General features: G+C 47.4%; 1 protein-coding gene across 2 annotated transcripts in view; it reads left to right on the top strand.

The window, feature by feature from the left end:
- BNIP3 (BCL2 interacting protein 3) overlaps positions 1-24,981 on the top strand; it is a 53,999-nt gene that overhangs the window by 13,432 nt on the left and 15,586 nt on the right. Inside the window, exons 2-5 of one of the 2 annotated variants that reach the window (XM_088476874.1) lie at positions 1,905-2,085; positions 3,387-3,471; positions 8,613-8,719; positions 9,782-9,931. In XM_088476874.1, the coding sequence (XP_088333000.1) occupies positions 1,905-2,085; positions 3,387-3,471; positions 8,613-8,719; positions 9,782-9,931 (523 nt within the window). Of the gene's footprint in view, positions 1-1,901; positions 2,086-3,386; positions 3,472-8,612; positions 8,720-9,781; positions 9,932-24,981 lie in introns of both variants that reach the window. The other variant, XM_088476873.1, reaches the window with a different exon arrangement.

Genomic DNA, 24,981 nt, shown 5'->3' with positions numbered 1-24,981 from the left:
CCTCAAGTACTCTCTAAGGAGAACAGAAACTACTTCCCTACCAGTCTAGTCAGGACAGTCCCTTACCCACATAAGTCAGGACAGAGGGGAGATATGATATAACGACAACATATTATGCAGCACTTTACAGGGAATGTTTAACTGTTTAATTATGCAGCACTTTACAGGGAATGTTTAACTGTTTACGTCAGTCCCTGTCCCCAGGGCAGCTCGTAATCTAAATTCTGCCACACAAACACGTACACAGGACACTGCCTCCAACAATGGATCAGGCAAACACTACAATCTCTTTCATTAGCTAATGAGTTAATTATTTCTAGATCTGTTGTTGTTGTGTGGCGGCACCTTTCTAGTAACAGATCATATTGTATTATAGCTATTTTTAACTGAACTTTTGTTCCCTTGCCTCCAGTGTGAGGTGAAAACAAGTGCCGTGTGACTGCCAGTCACTTGATTTCCACATAGAGTACAATATACATTCACCCTGAGTGGAAAGATGGCCGTGATAACATAAAGTATGTGCTCTGGTGACGTGACCCATGTTCTTTTTGTTCCAGGTAAATATCGTATTGGTTAATAATAAAACTGGCGATGCTTGTCCTGAAGCTTGAACCTAAGTAACCTTTTAGGGTCACCGTCTGTTATTGTTTTGCACTTAACGTTTACTTGCATCCTGCGCATGGTGTAACGCAGTCGTTGTGTGGGCTGTGTGTACCGGTATTCCTCAAACTACCTGCCAACTTCTGCTTGCCAACATTCAACAAAGTACAGGGAAACTTTTTTGCTGAGTTCCACCAGCTTGAGTTGTCTCAAGCTGAGGAACTTGGAGCACTACAATTCCCATCATCTCCTATTGACAGAATGTGAATATCATGCACTTTTTAAAAGTTTAAGTACTCCTCTTCAATATGTCATACTCGCCACCAGGGCCAGTTTAATAATGGGGCGGATGGAGCCACAGTCATGACAGCGTGTTGTTGACTGGCCATCTGCCATAAATCATAAGTAGTAAAATTGTATTTCTATTTAACACAAAATTAAGCTTTTTTATCTCTTACATATTTAGGGAGGCATGGGGCTAAGAGAATAGGGGTGTACACGTCCACATGGCATTGGCCACACCCACACAGCAATGGTAACACCTCCCTGCTTTTCATAATAGGCCCTTGATAATTTTCTGCTCCAGGTCCATGTAGCCCTCAAATCTGGCCCTGTTCGCTACGCCAACTCTCCTGGACCATCCGGAAGACTCCCTCCCACATCCTACCTGGGTGGGGCGATGATGACACAAAGCGACCATTTGAAACTGCCCCCTGGGATCTCACGCAGGGATCTCAATTGGCATTTTGCTAAATAAATAATCTAAATCTGGGATGACAATGGTTGATTCATTCTGCGGTGTGGTGAGCCTGGGGAAGGAGTGGGAACAGTTACGGACAAATTCTACCAGTAGAAATTTGACACAGCAGTTTTGAAAATGTATCTACTCCTACTTGTCTGATAATTTGCCTTCAGGAGTTTCAGTTATGGTAAAAAAAAGAGAGAACATTTTATTTAGGCATAGCAGAACACAATACAGTGAAGAATGAACAGTAAAGACTATCAAATGGACTACCGCAAAAAGGAGGATTATGTTGGGAAAAGTGGGACACAGTGGAAAGCGCATCCTAAGCGTGTTTTGCCTCAGTGATGTCACAGGTTAATAGGCTGCATTTGAATAAGCATTGGTTAAGCATACAAAATGGCTGTTTCCATCATGTGTAGACGACGGGTAGGCTGACACTTTAAGAAACTGCTGTATGTTTATATTTGATTCAACTACTTTGTTTTGTGCAATATTCAGAATAATGTTATTGTTTTGTTTTATATTCAACTTTAACAATGCCCTCTCTTCCGGCCAGCAGGTTCCTGGGTAGAGTTGCATTTTACCAACAATGGTAATGGTGGCAGCATGGCGCCACTTGTGGGCCAAGAGCAAGTCCCCGCCTCAGTCTCCAATTACAACGGTGATATGGAAAAGATACTGTTGGACGCCCAGCATGAGTCTGGAAGAAGTAGTTCCAGGGAGAGCTCCCACTGCGATAGGTACGTGTATCACACAGTAGCTACTGGAATTACTGGTCTATGATATAGGATTTAGAGGTAAATGATCATTATACCACAGTGACAGATATCCCTGTTTATTGAAGCTGCATGACGTTCAAGAAGTCTTACAACTCGTCACTGGGAGGTGTCCTGAAGGGTTCGCAAAAAAATCTGTCACATGGGAGTGTTATGGGAGTGTCCCGACCTGTCAATGCTCGGCGCGATGGTGCGCTGATGATAGACTGTCTAGTTCCACCAGTGGTGTTACTGCATACAGGGCCGTAGAAAACGGGCGTCTCAGGGCTTGCAAACTTTGGCGCACGCTACTGCACAAGGGGAAAGCTGAAACTAGCATTTGTATATTGTCACAGCCGAGAGTCTGGCGAAGGGCCTTAGAGCTGACGCAGCGGCATCCATTATTGAATAAGGCCCAGAGTGACCTAGACAAGTAATTAGGACCACACATCATTATTCTTAATCTGCTACTTTAAACCAATTCCTTTGTGACAAAAATACTAATCCTAACTACAGGAGGGCTGGTTTCTGTATCTTGATTTGTAGTTATTGCTGGTAAGCATACTATAAGACGGTAATTGCATACTACATTTCACGTACCAGGATATTTGCCTACTTTCCTGGAATGTAGGGGAGACTCCCGAGTTTCGGGAAAGTCTTCTCACACTTCCAACAGAGTAGGTAGGCCCCCCTCCCGGATTTGTCTACGATCCTCTATTCTGGGGCAATGCTGAATTGTAAAACTGAGTGAGGTTTGCAGTCTCATTGGTAACAATAATGTGCTATACAGATTGGTGGATTCTCTTAAGGAACCGTTCACTCAGTGTATCTGTCGATTCAGGGAATCCCTCATTGCATCTCTCTATGCAGGCTGCTCACCTGTTCAGCAGGATGATGGGTATGAGAAGTTCATGGATGTATGACTTTGAAGGGTTGTTGGAATTTTCGGTGGAATTTGCTTTTAATCTTCATATAAAGATTTTTTTTTTCGGTTTACTTTAAAATGAAAAGTCTTCCGGAATGTATTGATCTCCTTGCGCTTATTCTGTGCACAGTGCCAGCTCCTGTTATAACCTTTTGTCTTCTGTCTCTTTCTTGCCTTTAGAAAGAGCCAGAAATACCCGCACTGATAGAAGTATAAATAATATTTAGAAGGTCCTTCCTTATAATAACCACATCACTCACATATTTTGTAATGTTCTGAAAGGAGGTGCACCCTGGAATAATAAAGTCATACAATACTTCATTCTTTGTTGCTATTTGTATGTCTTTCTTCCCTTTCACAGTCCACCGCGATCTCAAACTCCGCAGAGCATTCAAAGACTGAGTGACAGCGATACTCATGGCAGCAAAGAGAAAAGCAGTTCTCAGGTATTTTACACTGTATATTATTATTTATTGTTGTATCTCATACTTGATATCATTTATATAGAGTACAGATTTTAGACTGTCAATGCTCTGTCACATACATATATATATATAGCCCATATTGGTGATACACAAATGGAGAATACCTGAATTGCCCACTGAGGCTTGGGATCCACTTGTAACTTTTTAATGTCCTGTTTGGGGTTAGGTACGGGATGCCGGTGCTCAGGATCAAGGCGGCCAAAATCCTGATGCCGGCATCCCGACAGGGTTAGGATACCGACATTTGCAGGTAAGTATCCTAACCCTCCCTCCATGCAGCCTAACCAGAACCCTCCCCCCTGAAGCCTAAACCTAACCGTCTAACCCTAACCCTCTCCCTGTTGCCTAACCCTAACCCCAATACTTACCGTCAGGATGCTTGCACCTGGATTCTGACTGGTGTTGGGATTTTGGTGCCGGCATTCTGAGCGCTTTTATCCCGACAGTCAGGATATAAACTACATCCCCTTGTTTGCGGTAACTGTAGGGTTTTTGGAGTGTGGGCGGAACCCGGATCACATGAAGGAAACCCACGCAGACACATGGAACATATACAAGCTCCACATGACTGGGATTTAAACTCAGGACACCTTGAATTTCTAGGACTTGTTTCAAAAACTTGGCCTTCAGCTTGTATATTCTATATACAGTAATAGAACCTTTCTATGGGGGAGAAGTGTCAAACCTTCCTAAAGGTGAGTACACACTAGACGATTAAAGTGAGTGAGTGAACGATTACGACATTGTTATCGTTCAATCGCTCATAAATCGTCCAGTAAAATGTAGAAAACGATCAGCGGTGCGCACTCCCACTGGTCGATTTTCACATCTATGATCACCTGAACATGCAGGCCAACCTGCCGATAACGACAGGTTGGGCATGTTCGGGGATGAGAGAGGGTGCCTGCACTGAACGACATATCATTCAGTGCAGGCACAGTATCCCACTGCACAGGAAGATGAACGATTGTACAATTACAATGTCATAATTGTACGGTTGTTCCTCTATCACAGGGTTCAGGGAACTTTTTTACCTTTTACCCCAAAATATATTTAGATATGCCGACGTTACCCCCTTGATTTGAAAGGAAGGAAATCCTATAGTAGTGCCCCCATATAATGCCCCTGTAGTAGTGCCCCCATAGTTATGCCCCTGTAGCAATGCCCCCATAGTTATGCCCCTGTAGCAGTGCCCTCATAGTTATGCCCCTGTAGCAGTGCCATAGTTATGCCCCTGTAGCAGTACCCCCATAGTTATGCCCCTGTAGCAGTGCCATAGTTATGCCCCTGTAGCAGTGCCCCCATAGTTATGCCCCTGTAGTAGTGCCCTCATAGTTATGCCCCTGTAGCAGTACCCCCATAGTTATGCACCTGTAGCAGTGCCATAGTTATGCCCCTATAGCAGTGCCATAGTTATGCCACTGTAGCAGTGCCCCCATAGTTATGCCCCTGTAGCAGTGCCATAGTTATGCCACTGTAGCAGTGCCCCCATAGTTATGCCCCTGTAGTAGTGCCTTCATAGTTATGCCCCTGTAGCAGTGCCCCCATGGTTATGCCCCTGTGGCAGTGCCCTCATAGTTATGCCCCTGTAGCAGTACACCCATAGTTATGCGCCTGTAGCAGTGCCATAGTTATGCCCCTATAGCAGTGCCATAGTTATGCCACTGTAGCAGTGCCCCCATAGTTATGCCCCTGTAGCAGTGCCATAGTTATGCCACTGTAGCAGTGCCCCCATAGTTATGCCCCTGTAGTAGTGCCCTCATAGTTATGCCCCTGTAGCAATGCCCCCATAGTTATGCCCCTGTAGTAGTGCCCTCATAGTTATGCCCCTGTAGCAGTGCCCCCATGGTTATGCCCCTGTAGCAGTGCCCCCATGGTTATGCCCCTGTAGCAGTACCCCCATAGTTATGTCCCTGTAGCAGTACCCCCATAGTTATGTCCCTGTAGCAGTACCCCCATAGTTATGTCCCTGTAGCAGTGCCCCCATAGTTATGCCCCTGTAGTGCCGCTTGTACAAAAAAAAAAAAAACACTTACCTTAAACCCCGCTCCGCATCCGCCTCCTTCCTGTCAGCCCGGCTGCTCCTCGGAACTATGGGAGAGACGTCATGACGTTTCTACCATAGTGCGCATGGAGAGAGGCGGAAGCTGGAATTCAGAAGAGAACTCCAGCCTCTGGCTAACGCGGTGCTGCAGGGAAGGAGCTGGGGCGCCTGCTGGTAATAACATCTCAGCGGGCGTCTGGCTTAGAGCCTCCTTGCGGCGCCAGGCTGGAGGTCACTGGCGCTGGGTGCAGCGGCACACCCGGTTCACATGTACCTCCAGCCCTGCATCCATTACCCCCAGGAATTTCAGTTTTACCCCATGTGGGGTAATTTACCCCTGTTCCCCCGACCACTGCCCATCTAGTGTGTACGCACCATTACAGGACAGGTGGAGGAGCAACCAATCAGCTTATAGCTATCATTTTATAGAATGTACCTGATAAATGATAGCTACAGTAGATATTGGTTGCTATGAGCAACTGCATTATCCCATGTATCTTTCATACATTGCACTGGCAGTAACTTAATAGATACCCACATATATTAATAAAGGATCTTCAAAGTACAGCTACACAAAATACTGGAGAAATAAAGCAATTGAACACTTATTTAATCAGAAATGTATTTATTTGTATTTAAGCAAATATCTGATTGATTGCCACATAGCACCGTAGCTGTATATAAGCCTGTCATTAGCAAAATACTGCATCTTCATACTACAGAATAATGGCTCATGGGTCTGATTCAGAGCCGGACGCTATTTGCGCTCGCTCGTTCAGAAAAAGGGGGTGGCTATTTAAATGAATCGTTCGCTCTTTGCGGTCTGTTCAGGCCTCTATGTCTGAACGAGCGAACAAAACATGCGTTTGTATTTTTGAAAAAGACGCCCCCTGGCCGCTCGCATCATACGTCATGTCCGCTATTTAATAGATTAATCGAGTACATCGAACAGTGTATGAACTGCTCGCTATTCTTGTGGTTGGTTTTTCCTACCGCAATCATGCGAGCAGTTCTGACTATAAAACAACCAAGTGACGTGGTCGCTGACGCTGCTTTATTAATTATGCACACCCATAAAACGCCCGTTTTGACCTTTAAGCACGCCTGTGTTCTGATCTCCACTCCCCGTTTTCAAGCACCTTCCCCTGTTACCACCCACATATGCCTCCTCCTGTCACTCAAATTAGCAGGCATTCGCTATTTAGCGAGCACACGATTTTCGGCCGCACTGACTGGTTCGCGCATGCGTATTACAATCCGTACGCAGTTGTGCGAACATCGCTTGGAACGAACGAGCGGCCGCTTACGAGCGGGTCTGAATGAAGCCCCATATCACCCTGATAGCTGAAGGACTATTGAACATTTGTGATACACAATCTGTGCTTAAGGTGACAAGACTAATATGAATAATGAACATATTATAGAATGTAAGCGCTTTCAGTAGGGCTAACTGTTTCATGGTTATCTAAATGTTAACATCATGTATCTGTTAGTGTTTTGTACGTTGCTAACTCTGGCCCTGATTCAGAGGCGCTCGCAAAAAGCGAGCGCTCGCTCTGAATCAGGGCGGGCGCTTGTTTTTTTAGTTGCGGCCTCTTGGCCGCTCGCATAGCTGTGGGTTACTACCCACAGCTTATGCGAGCGGCCAGGTGATGGTCGCGATGATCAAGACCATCGCGACCATCGGGCTTGCGATGAGACCCTTGTGGTAGGGTCTCGTGGCCGCAAGCCCCAGTGGACTTCCTGCTCTAATAGAGCAGGAAGTCCACCTACTGACATCACGAGTGATGTCAGTAGGGCCGCCCACAACGCGAACGCCTCCGTTTGCCCAGCCACTCCACCTCCCCGCCCTCCAAACGGGGCAAGCTGTCGCTCAACATCGACAGCCGCCCCTTTTGGATGCGAGCGACAGAGCGAGTGCTTTTTGTGCTCGCTCCGGGGCTCGCGCACGCACAGTGCACTGGCACACCATCGACCCGCTTGCGAGCTCTATGCGCTTGCGAGCGGGTCTGAATCAGGGCCTCTGTGCAGAAGATTTTGGAACTTCATAAATACATGCTAATAATTAAAAAAAAATAAGTGCCCAAGGTTTTGGCAATATGGTAACTGTGGGTCTTCAGGCTCCACTAAAACGATTAGCTGAGTGTTTATTGTCCTGCGCTTGCGGAATAGTTAAAGTAAACCTGGGGGAAAAAATAAAATCACCAAAAATAATACAACTGAAAAATGGTGATCATTGGGATAATAATCATTGGTTCCTGCCTGAAAGTATATTTATAATATATGCATGTTTGTAGTGTATATTGCCATGTTATAAATGGAGGAAATAGGTGCTCACGCACATTTTTGTGTACCCATCACAGTACCCACTCTCCCTCTATTTCTGCTGTCTCCTTCTCCAGCTCTCTAATCTTGTACAGGAGGATTTAATATAGAATCTACACTTGACTCTCTCTGTTCATAGACTTATTTTCTCAAGGAGGAAGTGAAGTGGCCTCTTGTTTCCCCTCAAATCTCAAAATAGACACTTCTCTATGTGGGTTCCTGCACGGTCTGCTGATTGAAGAGTATGAGATTCCAGCTCTTCATTAGTTGGGAATGTCAGTGACGCAGCACAGGGCAATGCCACATAGATGGATAAACAACTGCCCATTAATATCTCCGCAGGGGGAGATGTATCAAACCTTCGAGGGAGATGAAATGGAGACATTGCTTGCCCATAGCAACCAATCAGCTGCTATTTATCATTTATCTAGCACAGTCTATAAAATGACAGGCAGAAGCTGATTGGTTGCCAGGGGACACATTTACATAACTGCAATTTACATAACTGCAAAAAACAATTCTCTTTTTCTTAATTTATGTGACTAAAAAAGCATTTACAGTAAATGTAATATATATGCTAAACCAAAGCAACCAATCAGGGACTTCTCTTCATTGTCTAACCTGCAGATAAAAGCTAGTGGCTGATTGGTTGATGTTGTTTCCTGCAAACTTTGCAGCTACGTTAGTGATCCTATGGGCCTTTATGTTTATTTACATGATCTCTCTCACGCAGTCAGAAGAGGATTACATTGAACGTAGGAAAGAGCTGGAAAACTTATTAAAGAAGAATTCCGACTGGATCTGGGACTGGTCTAGCAGACCTGAAAATATTCCACCTAAGTAAGATGTTTTGCGTTTTTTTCATCCATTTCAGGGCAGTTATTAATGAACAATTGCAATGTGGACAAACTCTTAATATGGAATTAACCACCTAAAGCAGCCTGAATGGAGGGGTCCTCTCCCGTGCCATGCCTTCTGCCCAAACATGGGATGTACGAAGGTCTTGTGCCACCAGTTTCTCAATCCAACATTCAATAGTATAAGAAGGGATGCAGTAAATATATAGAAATGAGATTATTCTGGGCAGGGAAGGTGTGACTGACACATAAATCAAAGAACTGATTCACGGCAATTTGACTGTCATAACGACATGCAGATTAGCGTAACCTATAAATGGATGTTGGTGATTTGCCAGCTGTATGATGCTGGTTAGCTCGCTGGCAGACCTTTGTTAATGAATTGTCATTTGTGTAGCCTCAACAATGATATTATTATGCCAGCACATACATAGTAAGGCAGGGACCTTTGTAGTTACACTATTGGTCTCAGGGCTTCATTCAGAGATGGAGGCGCTGCTGACGTTATGCAGTTGAGTGATATTTTGCTACTGCGCATGCGTGAAAAGTCTGGGAAACCCTTACTGCAGACAGGTGTACCCAAGTGTCCGAAGGCGTTAGTGTTTGCAAGTGGCGCGACCGATGTTATGTTGATATTGGAGCATTGACAATCACCATCGCAAATGCACAGACCGCGCAGCCGGAAAGTGGGCATCTCACCGCTCATGCACTGTGTCGCACCATGGAGCACAAGGGGAAGGCTGAGATTAGTATTTGCATATTCCCGCAACCGCTATTGCGAGAGCGCCGGCGAGCGCGGCTGCATTATCAACCATCTCTGAATCAGGCCCTCAGTCCGTAAATGCGGGTTACATTGGAGTACATAGAGTTATAGAAATGTAGCTGTGGCTATACGTGCCAGGCATCCAATATTTCTAATCGCTGAGATAGAGGGGCATAGCGGCGATGGGGGCAATGACAGGTGTACATTACATCGGGATTTCATTTCTCTTTATGTGTTTTATCCCTGTTTTATTTTTTTGTACTCTCTATCTTTCCCATAAAGGGAATTTGCCTTCAGGCATCCAAAGCGCAGCTCGGCTCTCAGTATGAGGAACACCAGCGTTATGAAAAAGGGCGGAATTTTCTCAGCTGAATTTCTAAAGGTTTTCCTTCCTTCGTTACTGCTCTCTCACCTGCTTGCTATCGGACTGGGGTACGTATTATTACACAGTATTGTACAAGCTCTTATTGCCCAATCCCAGCTGTAAATAATATCAGTTTATTATAGGGGTGAGCGGGTTCGGATTTCTGAAATCCGAACCCCCCCGAACCCCCCCCGATCCGAGTCTGATCCGAGTCAGGCTCGACTTTTCCCGCCTGACTCGGATCTGAAATCGAGGCAAAACGTCATCATCCCGCCTTCCGAGTCTCGCGGGTTTTGGATCCTATATAAGGTACCCGCGTCGGCGCCATTTTCTCACTCGGCTGTGGACAGTGAAGAGGGAGGGTGGGAGTTAGGGCTGTGTAGTGTAGTGTAGTGTAGTGCTGCTGTTGTCCACTACTTCAAAGTCCATAGGGGCTGGCTGTGTTGTGCTGTGCTGCTGTTGTTAATAGGGGCTGTGTCCACTACTTCAAAGTCCATAGGGGCTGGCTGGACTGTGTTGTGCAGTCAGTTCTCCATAGGGGCTGTGTCCACTCCAAAGTCCTGTGCAGTGTCCCAGTCCTAAAGGAGTGCTGTAGTGTTGTCCAGGGGGTGCTCTGTCCATCAGGGGTGCTCCCCCCAAGTGCTAAAAAAATAATATATTTTCTGTGTTTGTGAATTGTGTGCGCAGTAGCCGCACGTGCATCAACAAAGTAGTGCCAAGCGTGCGCCTGTGTCATAAGTAAAGGGCCGGCTGGCTTGACCGTTAAAGGGTGCTGTAACCCCCGAAAGTACACTCCAGTCCAAACCAAAAAAAAATTATTTTCTGTGTTTGTGAATTGTGTGCGCAGTAGCCGCACGTGCATCAACAAAGTAGTGCCAAGCGTGCGCCTGTGTCATAAGTAAAGGGCCGGCTGGCTTGACTGTTAAGGGTGCTGTAACCCCCGAAAGTACACTCCAGTCCAAACCAAAAAAAAAATTATTTTCTGTGTTTGGGAATTGTGTGCGCAGTAGCCGCACGTGCATCAACAAAGTAGTGCCAAGCGTGCGCCTGTGTCATAAGTAAAGGGCCGGCTGGCTTGACCGTTAAGGGTGCTGTAACCCCCGAAAGTACACTCCAGTCCAAACCAAAAAAAAAATTATTTTCTGTGTTTGTGAATTGTGTGCGCAGTAGCCGCACGTGCATCAACAAAGTAGTGCCAAGCGTGCGCCTGTGTCATAAGTAAAGGGCCGGCTGGCTTGACCGTTAAGGGTGCTGTAACCCCCGAAAGTACACTCCAGTCCAAACCAAAAAAAAAATTATTTTCTGTGTTTGTGAATTGTGTGCGCAGTAGCCGCACGTGCATCAACAAAGTAGTGCCAAGCGTGCGCCTGTGTCATAAGTAAAGGGCCGGCTGGCTTGACCGTTAAGGGTGCTGTAACCCCCGAAAGTACACTCCAGTCCAAACCAAAAAAAAAATTATTTTCTGTGTTTGTGAATTGTGTGCGCAGTAGCCGCACGTGCATCAACAAAGTAGTGCCAAGCGTGCGCCTGTGTCATAAGTAAAGGGCCGGCTGGCTTGACCGTTAAGGGTGCTGTAACCCCCGAAAGTACACTCCAGTCCAAACCAAAAAAAAAATTATTTTCTGTGTTTGTGAATTGTGTGCGCAGTAGCCGCACGTGCATCAACAAAGTAGTGCCAAGCGTGCGCCTGTGTCATAAGTAAAGGGCCGGCTGGCTTGACCGTTAAGGGTGCTGTAACCCCCGAAAGTACACTCCAGTCCAAACCAAAAAAAAAATTATTTTCTGTGTTTGTGAATTGTGTGCGCAGTAGCCGCACGTGCATCAACAAAGTAGTGCCAAGCGTGCGCCTGTGTCATAAGTAAAGGGCCGGCTGGCTTGACCGTTAAGGGTGCTGTAACCCCCGAAAGTACACTCCAGTCCAAACCAAAAAAAAAATTATTTTCTGTGTTTGTGAATTGTGTGCGCAGTAGCCGCACGTGCATCAACAAAGTAGTGCCAAGCGTGCGCCTGTGTCATAAGTAAAGGGCCGGCTGGCTTGACCGTTAAGGGTGCTGTAACCCCCGAAAGTACACTCCAGTCCAAACCAAAAAAAAAATTATTTTCTGTGTTTGTGAATTGTGTGCGCAGTAGCCGCACGTGCATCAACAAAGTAGTGCCAAGCGTGCGCCTGTGTCATAAGTAAAGGGCCGGCTGGCTTGACCGTTAAGGGTGCTGTAACCCCCGAAAGTACACTCCAGTCCAAACCAAAAAAAAAATTATTTTCTGTGTTTGTGAATTGTGTGCGCAGTAGCCGCACGTGCATCAACAAAGTAGTGCCAAGCGTGCGCCTGTGTCATAAGTAAAGGGCCGGCTGGCTTGACCGTTAAAGGGTGCTGTAACCCCCGAAAGTACACTCCAGTCCAAACCAAAAAAAAATTATTTTCTGTGTTTGTGAATTGTGTGCGCAGTAGCCGCACGTGCATCAACAAAGTAGTGCCAAGCGTGCGCCTGTGTCATAAGTAAAGGGCCGGCTGGCTTGACCGTTAAGGGTGCTGTAACCCCCGAAAGTACACTCCAGTCCAAACCAAAAAAAAAATTATTTTCTGTGTTTGTGAATTGTGTGCGCAGTAGCCGCACGTGCTTCAACAAAGTAGTGCCAAGCGTGCGCCTGTGTCATAAGTAAAGGGCCGGCTGGCTTGAACGTTAAGGGTGCTGTAACCCCCGAAAGTACACTCCAGTCCAAACCAAAAAAAAAATTATTTTCTGTGTTTGGGAATTGTGTGCGCAGTAGCCGCACGTGCATCAACAAAGTAGTGCCAAGCGTGCGCCTGTGTCATAAGTATAGGGCCGGCTGGCTTGACCGTTAAGGGTGCTGTAACCCCCGAAAGTACACTCCAGTCCAAACCAAAAAAAAAATTATTTTCTGTGTTTGTGAATTGTGTGCGCAGTAGCCGCACGTGCATCAACAAAGTAGTGCCAAGCGTGCGCCTGTGTCATAAGTAAAGGGCCGGCTGGCTTGACCGTTAAGGGTGCTGTAACCCCCGAAAGTACACTCCAGTCCAAACCAAAAAAAAAATTATTTTCTGTGTTTGTGAATTGTGTGCGCAGTAGCCGCACGTGCATCAACAAAGTAGTGCCAAGCGTGCGCCTGTGTCATAAGTAAAGGGCCGGCTGGCTTGACTGTTAAGGGTGCTGTAACCCCCGAAAGTACACTCCAGTCCAAACCAAAAAAAAAATTATTTTCTGTGTTTGTGAATTGTGTGCGCAGTAGCCGCACGTGCATCAACAAAGTAGTGCCAAGAGTGCGCCTGTGTCATAAGTAAAGGGCCGGCTGGCTTGACCGTTAAAGGGTGCTGTAACCCCCAAAGTACACTCCAGTCCAAACCAAAAAAAAAATTATTTTCTGTGTTTAGCCGCACGTATATATCAAATCGATATAACATAAATGGAGGACCAAACTTTCTCCGATAAAAATAAAATAGAGAAAGATCAAGAACCACTTCCTCCTAGTGCTGAAGCTGCTGCCACTAGTCATGACATAGACGATAAAATGCCATCAACGTCGTCTGCCAAGGCCGATGCCCAATGTCATAGTAGAGGGCACATACAATCCCAAATGGCAAAGTTCAGGAAAATGACCTTGAAAAAGACATTTAAATCAGCTGAAGAGAAACGTAAACTTGCCAATATGCCATTTACGACACGGAGTGGCAAGGAACGGCTAAGGTCGATCCCTAGTATGTTCATGACTAGTGGTTCAGCTTCACATGACGATGGAAGCCCTCCTCCCACTAAAAAAATCAAAAGAGTTAAGCTGGCAAAAGCACAGCGAAGAACTGTGCTTTCTAAGAAGATATCACAAATCCCCAAGGAGAGTCCAAGTGTGGTGGTGGTTGCGATGCCTGACCTTCCCAGCACTGGACGGGAAGAGGTGGCTCTTTCCACCATTTGCACGCCCCCTGCAAGTGCTGAAAGAAGCACCCACAGTCCACTTGCTGATATGCAAATTGAAGATGTCACTGTTGAAGTACAACAGGATGAGGATACTGGTGTAGCTGGCGCTGAGGAGGAAGTTGGCGAGGAGGATTCTGATGGTGATGTGGTTTGTTTAAATCAGGCTCCGGGGGAGACAGTTGTTGTCCGTGGGATGAAAAAGCCCATCACGGTCATGCCTGGGCAGAAGACCAAACATTCCACCTCTTTGGTCTGGCAATATTTCTATCCAAATCCGGACAACAACTGTCTTGCCATATGTACCATATGTAAAGGTGAAATAAGTAGGGGTAGGGACGTCAACCACCTAGGAACATCCTCCCTTATACGGCACCTGCAGCGCGTTCATAAAAAGTTACTGTCAAGTTCAGAAACTTTGGCTAAGACCGTAAGCAGTCCAGGGACACCTAAATCCCGTTGTCCTGTTGTATCCAAGCGCCTGCAAACCACACCGTCAACTCCCTCCTCGTCAATTTCCTCCTTAGTCAGGATCGGAAGTAGTCCTGCAGGCCATGTCACTGGCATGACTGACTCTCCTATCCGGGATTCCTCTGGAGGATCCTGCATTGCTACGCCTACTGCTGCCGCTGCTGCTGTTGCTACTGCTGGGAGTCGTTCATCATCCCAGAGAGGAAGTAGGAACACCACTACTTTTACTAAACAATTGACCCTCCAACAGTCCTTAGCGAGGAGGATGAAGTACGACAGCAGTCATCCTGAAGCAAAACGTATAACTGAGGCCTTGACTGCTATGTTGGTGTTAGACGTGCGTCCGGTATCCGCCATTAGTGCAGTGGGATTTAGACAATTGATGGAGGTAGTGTGTCCCCGGTTCCAAATCCCGTCTAGATTCCACTTCACTAGGCAGGCGATACCGAGACTGTACAGAAACGTCAGAAAAAGTGTCCTCAGTGTCCTGAAAAATGCCGTTATACACAATGTCCACTTAACCACGGACATGTGGACAAGTGGAACAGGGCAGACTAAGGACTATATGACTGTGACAGCCCACTGGGTAGATGTATCACCTTACGCAGCAACAGCAGCAGCGTCACCAGTAGCAGCATCTCAGAAACGCCAGCTCGTTACAAGGCAGGCTACGCTGTGTATCACCGGTTTCAGTAAGAGGCACACCGCCGACAACCTCTTAGAGAAACTGAGGGAAATCATCGCCCAGTGGCTTACCCCACTTAGACTCTCCTGGGGATTTGTGATATCTGACAACGCCACCAATATTGTGCGGGCATTACATCTGGGCAAATTCCAGCACGTCCCATGTTTTGCTCACACAATAAACTTGGTGGTGCAGAATTTTCTGAAAAGCGACAGGGGCGTGCAGGAGACGCTTTGGGTGGCCCGAAAAATTTCTGGCCACTTTCGCCATTCAGCGACTGCGTGCCGAAGACTGGAGCGCCAGCAAACACTCTTGAACCTGCCCCGCCATCACCTGAAGCAAGAGGTTGTGACGCGGTGGAACTCAACCCTCTATATGCTTCAGAGGATGGAGGAGCAGCAAAAGGCCATACAAGCCTATACATCCACCTATGACATAGGCAAAGGAGGGGGTATGCACCTGACTCAAGCGCAGTGGAGAATGATTTCCGTGTTGTGCAAGGTTCTCCAGCCCTTCGAACTTGCCACACGTGAAGTCAGTTCAGACACAGCCAGCTTGAGTCAGGTCATTCCCCTCATCAGGCTTTTGCAGAAGCAGCTGGAGAAAGTGAAGGAGGAGCTAAGACGGAGCGATTCCGCTCGGCATGTGGGACTTGTGGATGAAGCCCTTCATTCGCTTTGCCAGGATTCCAGGGTGGTCAATCTGTTGAAATCAGACCACTACATTTTGGCCACCGTGCTTGATCCTAGGTTTAAAGCCTATGTGGTGTCTCTCTTTCCGGCCGACACAAGCCTGCAGAGGTGCAAAGACCTGCTGGTGAACACACTGTCAGCTGAAGCGGAACGTGACACGTCAACGGCTCCTTCTTCATTTTCTCCCGCAACTGGGGCTGCCAGGAAAAAACTTAGGTATCCTAAGCAACCCGCTGGCGGTGATGCAGGGCAGGCAGGACCAAGTTTGGACATCTGGTCCGGACTGAAGGACCTGGCAACAATTTCTGACATGTCTACTGTCACTGCATATGATACTGTCACCATTGACAGAATGGTGGAGGATTACATCGGTGACAGCATCCAAGTAGGCATGGCAGACAGTCCATACCTGTACTGGCAGGAAAAAGAGGCAATTTGGAGGCCCCTGTACAAGCTGGCTCTATTTTACCTGAGTTGCCCCCCCTCCAGTGTGTACTCCGAAAGAGTGTTTAGTGCAGCCGGGAACCTTGTCAGCGAAAGGCGTAGGAGGTTGCTTCCACAGAATGTGGAGAAGATGATGTTCATCAAAATGAATTATCAGCTCTTCCAGGGAGACCAGCCTCCAGAAGGTACAGAGGGACCTGTGGTGGTGGATTCAAGTGGGGACGAGTTAATACTTTGTGAGGATGAGGATGTACACACTGAAGAGGGTGAGGAATCGGTGGATGAGGAGGATGAGGATGACATCTTGCCTCCGTAGAGCCAGTTTGTGCAGGGACACATTAATTGCCAGCTTGTTTTGTGGGGGCCCAAACGAACCAATCATTTCAGCCACAGTTGTGTGGCAGACCCTGGCGCTGAAATGATTGATTTGTTAAAGTGTGCATGTCCTGTTTATACAACATAAGGGTGGGTGGGAGAGCCCAAGGACAATTCCATCTTGCACCTCTTTTTTGTCTTTGCATTATGTACAGTTTGGGGCCTAGTTTTTCTAACTGCCATCCTGTCTGCCACTGCAGTGTCACTCCTAGATGGGTCACGTGTTTGTGCTGCCCACTCGTGTCGCTTAGCATAGTCATCCAGCTACCTCGGTGCAACCTTTTGGACATGAAAACACTATTGTGAGGTGTGAGGTGTTCAGAATAGACTGGAAATGAGTGGAAATTAAGGTTATTGAGGTTAATAATAGCATAGGAGCAGAGAAACCAACAAATTCTGTGATTTTAGCTGTTTTTATGCTTTTTAAAAAAAAAATACAGATCCAAAACACAAAACCCAGAACCCAAAACACGGAAGGGTGGTTTTGGCAAAACCAATCCAGATCCAAAACACGAAGAAAGATCCAGATCCAAAACCAAAACACAAAACACGAAAAGTGGCCGGTGCACACCCCTAGTTTATTATAGGAATTGGAGCATCTGCTTAGTAAGGTGTGCACAATAACTACTGACACCGTGATGGGAAGGAGAGCAGGAACTGAAGCACAATGGACCTGATGCAGAGATGAACGTATAGCGGCTATAATTTCTCCCGCATTGCCTTCACGGAACTAAGGGCCTGATTCAGACCCGGACGCTATTCGCGGCCGCTCGTTGGCTAAAAGGGGCCGGCTATTTAAATCATGTGCTCGCACTGCGTCGTGTAAAGCCGCCCACTAAGTAATAGCGAGCGGCCGCACTATGTGCTCGCACCTGTAACTCGCAACACACGTCATCTCCGGCAGTTGTAGGATTAATCGGGAACATCTAGAGCCATCGGAGCTGCTCGCAGCGCTTGTGGTAGCCTTTTCCCACCACAACATTGCGAGCAGTTCAGGCTAAACTACAACCCAGTCACGTGTGTAATGACGCAACTTTGCTAATTATGCACACCCATTAAACGCCGTTCTGGCGGTCGGACACGCCTGCATTCGCACATCCACACCCATGTTTAAAAGCACCTTCCCCTGTTACCACCCACAAACGGCACTATCTGTCACTCAAAATAGCCGGGCTACGGGCGAGCACTTTCCCATCGCAATGACTGGTTCGCGCACGCGTTCTATTCCTAGTGATGACAGCTGCTCTTGCGGAGTGCTGGGGGTGGTGCAATCGCGTATATGCTTACAACTCACAATATGGACGGATAGCACGGTACTTAAAATCACTGTATTCATCCAGAGTTGTGACTGCAGGATCTATTTATCAAGCAGTGAAAAGTGTGGAGAAGTTACCCATGGCGACCAATCAGCTCCTACCTATTATTTTATAGAATGTACTTGATAAATGCAATCTCAAAGCTGATTGGTTGCCATGGGCAACTTCTCCACTGGCACACTTCTCTACACTTTTCACTGCTTCGTACATCTACCCCTTTATTACTTAGTGTTCATTCTAGCACCCTGCATCTTTCTCAACCCGTGCAGTTTCTCTTTCCTGCCTAGGGTGTCGCTCTCTGCTCAGATGCTTCTAGCACACTCGGCTGATGCAACAAACTGCTGAGATACACACCAGATCGCAACACCCCAGGCAAGAAAGAGGAACTGCACAGGTTATGACAGGTGCAGGGTGCTAGAATGAACACTAAAAACGTGTGATTCGGGATTCTGTTGACTGAACTTTTACCTAGGTGAGAACGAACCATTATAAGCCCAGTTGTACCTCCTCAGCTGCAGGTGGACATTTGATCGAAACTTGTGCTACAGCTTGCACAGTGTGAAAACAAGCAAGGCGCATTCTGCAAACGGGTGTACATACACGCCCTAAGCCTCTGCACCAGCTCCATTCCATTTTGGAATACTTCCCTTACTTCTTCTAGTTATTGGATTACTGTAACCAAGCTATGCACTGAATCGAAATAATTTCAATCAGCTCTGTAGCCCCTCATCAAAACGTGTGCGAATTCAGAGAGGTGGGAGTGGGAGTGAACGTCACCCTCCGGCAATTCAGAGCAACAATATCTTGATAATCTTGTCATCTTGAATGGTGCACTATTGTACAGAATAAATAATTTGGCTATAGATACTGTAGTTTTGGATATTGATCAGGGGCGTTTCTAGAGAGGAGGGGGCCCGTGTGCAGTCTCCTACACGGGCCCCCTCCTCTCTGGCCGGCGGCCGGCAGCACACTGAGCTGTGCGCAGCCAGTGCCGGAGTTATAGACTCTGGGCACTAGAGTGCGCTCACAGTCTATAAAGTATGCGCAGGTCAACGGCCGCGCCGCCATTTTCCCTGTACTGTGCATGCGCAAACGATGGGAAAATGGCCGCAGCGGACATTTTCCAGTTGTGTTTACAGCGCCGGACCCCCGCACCGACGTGGGACTCCGGAGAGGTAAGTAATACTATGGGTGCACGGTGTGCGGTGCGGGACCTCCCTGGACCCAGGGGCCCCATTATAGATACGCCCCTGATATTGATGCTGATTGCAGAATATAAAACAGATCTGTAACAAGACAGCACAGATTATCTGCTTAATTCTCTGCCTTGGGGACACTTACAGTAAATTGACTGTAAGCTCCAAGTGGGTTCCAGCAGGTACATATGGTCAATCTCGGCGCCAGAATCCCAAACACCTGCATCCCGATGTTAAGTATTAGTGTACGGGGGAGGGATAGACTTAGGGTTAGGCACTAGGGAGAGGGTTAGGGTTAGGCTGCGGTGGGGGGGAGGGTTGGGGGGGGAAGGTTTTGCTGCCGCGGAGGTAAGGTTTAGGCTGCAGGGGGGGAGGGTTAGGGTTGGGCTGTCTGGGGGAGGGTTAGGGGTTAGGACACTTACCTAGTTGGGTCGGGATTCTGACTGTCAGGATGCCACTGTCAGTATTCTGATCGCCAGCATCCCGTTCCCAACCCGTCAATTATACCTAGAGTTCTGAAAAGTGCATGTGTATACAGTATGTAATGTTTACATGTAATGTATGTGTGTGTATATATAATATAGCTCTCAAGTTGTAATCCAGATTTAGTCAATATTTAGCTTCATGTAAAGCATGTGCGTATGTTGTGTACACATTCTTATCTGTATAGTTGGTTGTGCAATGCACACTGCTTGGGTACGCTGCCGCAATAAAAACCATAATCCGTAAACATCAAGATCTAGACTGACAACATCTTTTAACATTTAAAGTAAATATATAATATATATATATACTGTATATATATAAATAATATATATGTTTCTGGAACCTGGGTTAAAGGCTCACTAGTACCATTTTAAAATTTTCCCCTACGATTTATCTAATGAAGGTACAGTAAGAGGTAATGGGGTGTACTGTAAACTAGTTTGTTTAGAATGTGGTTTTGTTCTATGTTTCTCCCACATACAGGGGGTCATTCAGAGTCGGTCGCAAGCGCTGAGCGCTCGCAGCCGACTCGATGTTGCTGGGCATGCGCACGATGGAGCCGGCTCCGTTGTGCGCATGCACGTGACCCGGCTAGCGACGGACGCTCCGTCGCTAGGGGTCTCGCAGCAGACGGGGCGAGCTGTCGATGGTGAGTGACAGCTCGCCCTGTTTGGGAGGCGGGCAGGCGGCGTGCCTGCCCAAACGGAGGCGTTCCCGCTGGAACGCTTGACGTTTGGGGGCGGCCCCACTGACATCATTGCTGATGTCAGTGGGGAGCTTCCTGCTCGAACAGAGCAGGAAGCTCCCTGGGGCTTACGAGTGCCCAGACCCAACCTTAGGGTCTGGTCGTAAGCTGCGATGGTCTTGACCATCGCAACCATCACCCATGTCGGACGCTAGAGCTGTGGGTGTTAACCCACAGCTTAGCGATCGATAAGGAGGCGGTCGTTCATGATGCAAGCGGCCGCCCTGATTCAGTGCGACCGCTTGCAACTAACGACCGTCTCTGAATTAGGTCCACAGTCCCCAGTGGGACAGTTAGTGCACAGCATCAGTTTGGTACAGGGGCGTTTCTAGAGAGGAGTGGGCCCGTGTGCAGTCTCCAACACGGGCCCCCTCCTCTCCGCCCGGTGGCCGGCAGCGCACTGAGTTGTGTGCGGCCAGTGCCGGAGTTATAGACTCTGGGCACTAGAGTGAGCCCAGAGTCTATAATGAATGCACAGGTCACCGGGAAAATGGGCGCGGCGGCCATTTACCCTGTACTGCGCATGCGCAAACGACGGGAAAATGGCCACGGCTGCCATTTTCCAGTCGTTTTACAGCACCGGACCCCCGCGCCAACGTGGGACTCCGGAGAGGTAAGTAAAATTATGGGATCAGGGTGTGCGGTGTGGGGCCCCTTGGACCCAGGTGCCCGTGTTCCCCGCACCCATTATAGATCCGCCCCTGGTTTGGTAACATGTGCACGTGTAGCACACAGGGATTGTATAATGTTGCTGGGAGCTTCTGATTATGATGGTTTTCAAATTAGCTTTCTGAGAGAGAGAGACACTGGGAATCAAACGACTGTCCTTATGCAAAATCGATTGCAAGTACCTTGTTACATTGTTAGCTTGTTTCTGGGAGAATGGTGTTAGCTCTAGGGTTATCCTAGACAGGATGTAGTCATGTGACAGCGACAGCAGAATGGCGGCTAGGGGTTTTTGATAGACGGCGAAATACCGACGCCTATCATAATCCCGACGCCGGAACGCCGATGACACCATCTCCAATGAAGGTAAGTCTGGGGCGCCCTTAGTGTTAGCTGTGGGGGGAGGGTTAGGATTAGGGAGTCTAGCGGGATTAGGTTTTGGGGGGGGATTAGAGTTATGTACCCCTAGCGGGAAGGGTTAGGGTTAGGCACCCCCAGGGAGAGGTTAGGGTTAGGTACCCCCCTGGGAGGGTTAGGTTTAGGGAGCAGTAATGTGGGTTTAGGGTTAGGCACTAAGAGGGGAGGTTAGGGTTAGGCACCACTAAGGGAGGGTGAGGGTTAGGGGGGTGACAGGGGAGGTTAGGGTACTTATCTGCCCCTGTCAGGATCTCGATCCTGTCAGCATCTGCTGTTGAGATTTGAACAGACGGCCATTCAAACCCATTCCATCCTAGACAACCCTTAGGAAGCATCACCCCCTCCTCTACAGTGCGCTCCCTCTTCCATGGATTAGTTTAGCAGGTAGGAGCGGCATTCTCTCCAACCGGGACTGGAAGCGCTGTGCTCGGCTATGACATCAGAGTGTAACACTGACACAGAGGAGCAGCAACCGGTGGTCTCACATATAAGAAGCTGCCTCTCTATTCTTCATGTCAGCAGCCGGTGCTCGGTGTGGGGGCGTCACTGGCCATTAAAACACTAGATGAGTTACACTCTGTTTAGGCATGGCCAGGCCCTCAGTTCACATTTTGTCAGATCTCCTAGCTTGTGCACAGGTGTATTCATTATTAAGTATGTCATATTTTAAAATATCCACAGGTGGTCTGGAAAACTTGAACTGTTAGGGGGTCCTGAGGACCGAGTTTAAAGAAACACTGGTCCAATGGTAGCACCGGCCCTGGTTAAATTGTTTCTCAGTATTTTGTGCCTCTGCAAATTTGATTGAAAATTATTATAGAATCACAGCTGTTTTACATTGTCTTCTGCAAGGAATTATGGTGTTGTTCCATGTTCCCTGCCTACAGTATCAGAGCATATGTCTATGTAGGCGGGATGTATCATGTATACATCCTACCACCAATCGCATGCATAGCAGTGTTTATTAATGCCGTGTGCCAGATTATAAACGGAAATGATACATAAGAGCCGTCTTCTGCGTTGTAAGGCCTTCTGGGTTTATGTATGACCTGTGATCGTACTGTGCATGCACGGCCATCAGCCTGTGCGTGTGTAAGCCACGGGGGGGATGGAGGAGATGGCTGCTGAGAGAAGCCCATAGGCTTCTATAGGCCTATTGAACACAAGTTACGGAATTGTTCGCTTTCCGTCGCTTGATACATATGGAGAATGCTGTAAACTTTGTATATCCCACTATATAGGGTCTATGGCCCTGATTCAGAGCTGAGTGCAAAAAGCGAGCGGTCGCTCTGAATCAGGGCGGCCACTTTTTTTTTTTTATAAACCGGCCTCCTGGCCGCTCGCTAAGCTGTGGGTGACCACCCACAGCTTTTGCCAGCTGCCAGGTGATGTTCACGATGGCCGTGACCATCACGACGATCGGGCTTGCGACGAGACCCTTGTGGTAGGATCTCGTCTTCCCCAAGCCCCAGTGAGCTGCCGGCTCTAGTAGAGCCGGAAGCTCACTACTGACATCACTAGTGATGTCAGTAGGGCCGCCCTCAAACGGCAGGCGTTCCTTTTGGAATGCCTCCGTTTGGCCAGCCACCCCCCCTCCCCGCCTACAAAACGCAGTGCCCCACCATCGACTCGCTTGCGAGCGGGGCTGAATGAGGCCCTATGTACTAACCTTGGAGAGAGATAAAGTGGATGGAGACAAAGTACCAACCAATCAGCTCCTAACTATCATTTTTCAAACACAGCCTGTAAAGTGATAGGAGCTGATTGGTTGGTACTTCATCTCCATCCACTTTATATATAGCTTGACGGTAGAACAACGTAAATGAGTTATAAAGCTATCTATCTATCTATCTATCTATCTATCTATCTATCTATCTATCTATCTATCTCTCTCTCTCTATCTATCTATCTATCTATCTCTCTCTCTCTCTCTCTCTCTCTCTATCTATCTAATGACGGTGTCATCATGGATAGCACAACATGTACCGTAACGTGTGCCACAAGATGCCACAGAAAACCTGGCACAGAAAAGCGCTGCTTGATGATGTCATAACAAGGCGCTAGTTGCTTAGGTAGCATGGCTAAACCACCGCCCATTGTACATACTGTACACATGTAAATACAACAAATATCTAAATACAAAAGTTACTCATGAACATGCTACAAGTTACATGACAATCGAGAAATTACAATACATACTGTAATTGTAAAAAAAAAAAAAAAAAGCTACTAACAGCACAAATTCCATAGACTAGAAGACCTATACGTATATCAGCAAAGAAAAAAGTCTATTTGCGCTGATAAGACACCATTAATTTATAAAGTAGAATAGAATAATCAAGGGGTCTGATGTTCAATAAAAAAATATATATATTTAATGATATATTCTATATGCAATATATATTTATTCAGACTAGGATATCACTAGCCATATTGTAAACATTTATATTTGAACATTTAACACATACATATGTACCAACAAATACTGCATATAAAAATACATAAAACTAATTCAACAACAATAGAGATCACAATGACTCCATGGAGATCTCCAAGTCTAATCGATAAATGACACTGCTATTAAAAGGACTCAGGGCCTGATTCAGACCTGCTCGCGAGCACTGAGCACTCTCAAGCGGGTTGATGTTGCGCCAGTGCGCATGCGCACAACGGACCCGGCTCCGTCGTGCGCATGCGCATGCGGATAGAGACGGGCAAGCCGCCGCTATGGGTCTCGCTACAAAGGGGCGTGCTGTCGATGGTGAGTGACAGCACGCCCCCTTTGGTGGGCGTGCCGGGGGCGTTGCTGCCCAGACGGAGGCGTTCCCATGGGAACACCTACCGTTTGGTGCCGGCCCCACTGTCATCACAAGTGATGTCAGTGGGAGTGCCTTCGGCTCTGATAGAGCCGAAAGCACTCCAGGGCTTGCGGCAACGAGACCCTACCACAAGGGTCTCGTCGCAAGCCCGATGGTCGCGATGGTCTTGACCATCGCGACCATCATTATGGCCGCTCGCTATAGCTGTGGGTGGTCACCCACAGCTATGCGAGCGGCCAGGAGGCCGCTCTAAAATTAGGAAGGATGGCCCTGATTCAGAGCGAGCGCTCTGTCAGAGCGTCCGGCTCTGAATCAGGGCCTCAGTCCATATATTCATAAAATATCGCTCCTGGTTTTAAGCCACAAATCAGATGCAAATGGAAACATGAAAGCTTGTATAGTCACCACTCCCCACTAATGTTAGTAGCCAGCACTCCGTATGCTGTGCGGGATTAGGCAATCCTGAATATCTCCCGTGCTGTAAAGAGTGGTGCAACGGCTGCGCTTGCACGCCGCCCGTATATCCACCTGCGGGGGTTTGCCTTGGCCACAAATACTGACGATAGAATTGGACGTCAGTAGCCTCTATATTCCAGATGGTATGGAGGATTCCCCAAGTGGACAGCAACAACAATGGAAAGTGTATGGCAACCAGTCCCAGCGATGGCGAAGGGGTGAATGCACTAACGATTGTCCAGTTATGCATTCACATAGGACTTTGGACCCTCTAACCAGTTTTGCTTTTGTATAGAGGGAGCTTTTTCAAAGAGTATACGTATATCAGGCCAAGAATATTAACAGAAAGGCATTCAGACCTAAGGATTCATTCAGCCATTTAGGGGCCATTATATCTCATTTAAGGATCCATCTACATTC

The sequence above is a fragment of the Taudactylus pleione genome, unplaced genomic scaffold (assembly GCF_031769625.1).
Source record: "Taudactylus pleione unplaced genomic scaffold, aTauple2 ptg000198l, whole genome shotgun sequence".
Taxonomy (NCBI): domain Eukaryota; kingdom Metazoa; phylum Chordata; class Amphibia; order Anura; family Myobatrachidae; genus Taudactylus; species Taudactylus pleione.
This window is presented reverse-complemented; position numbering and strand designations above follow the sequence as displayed.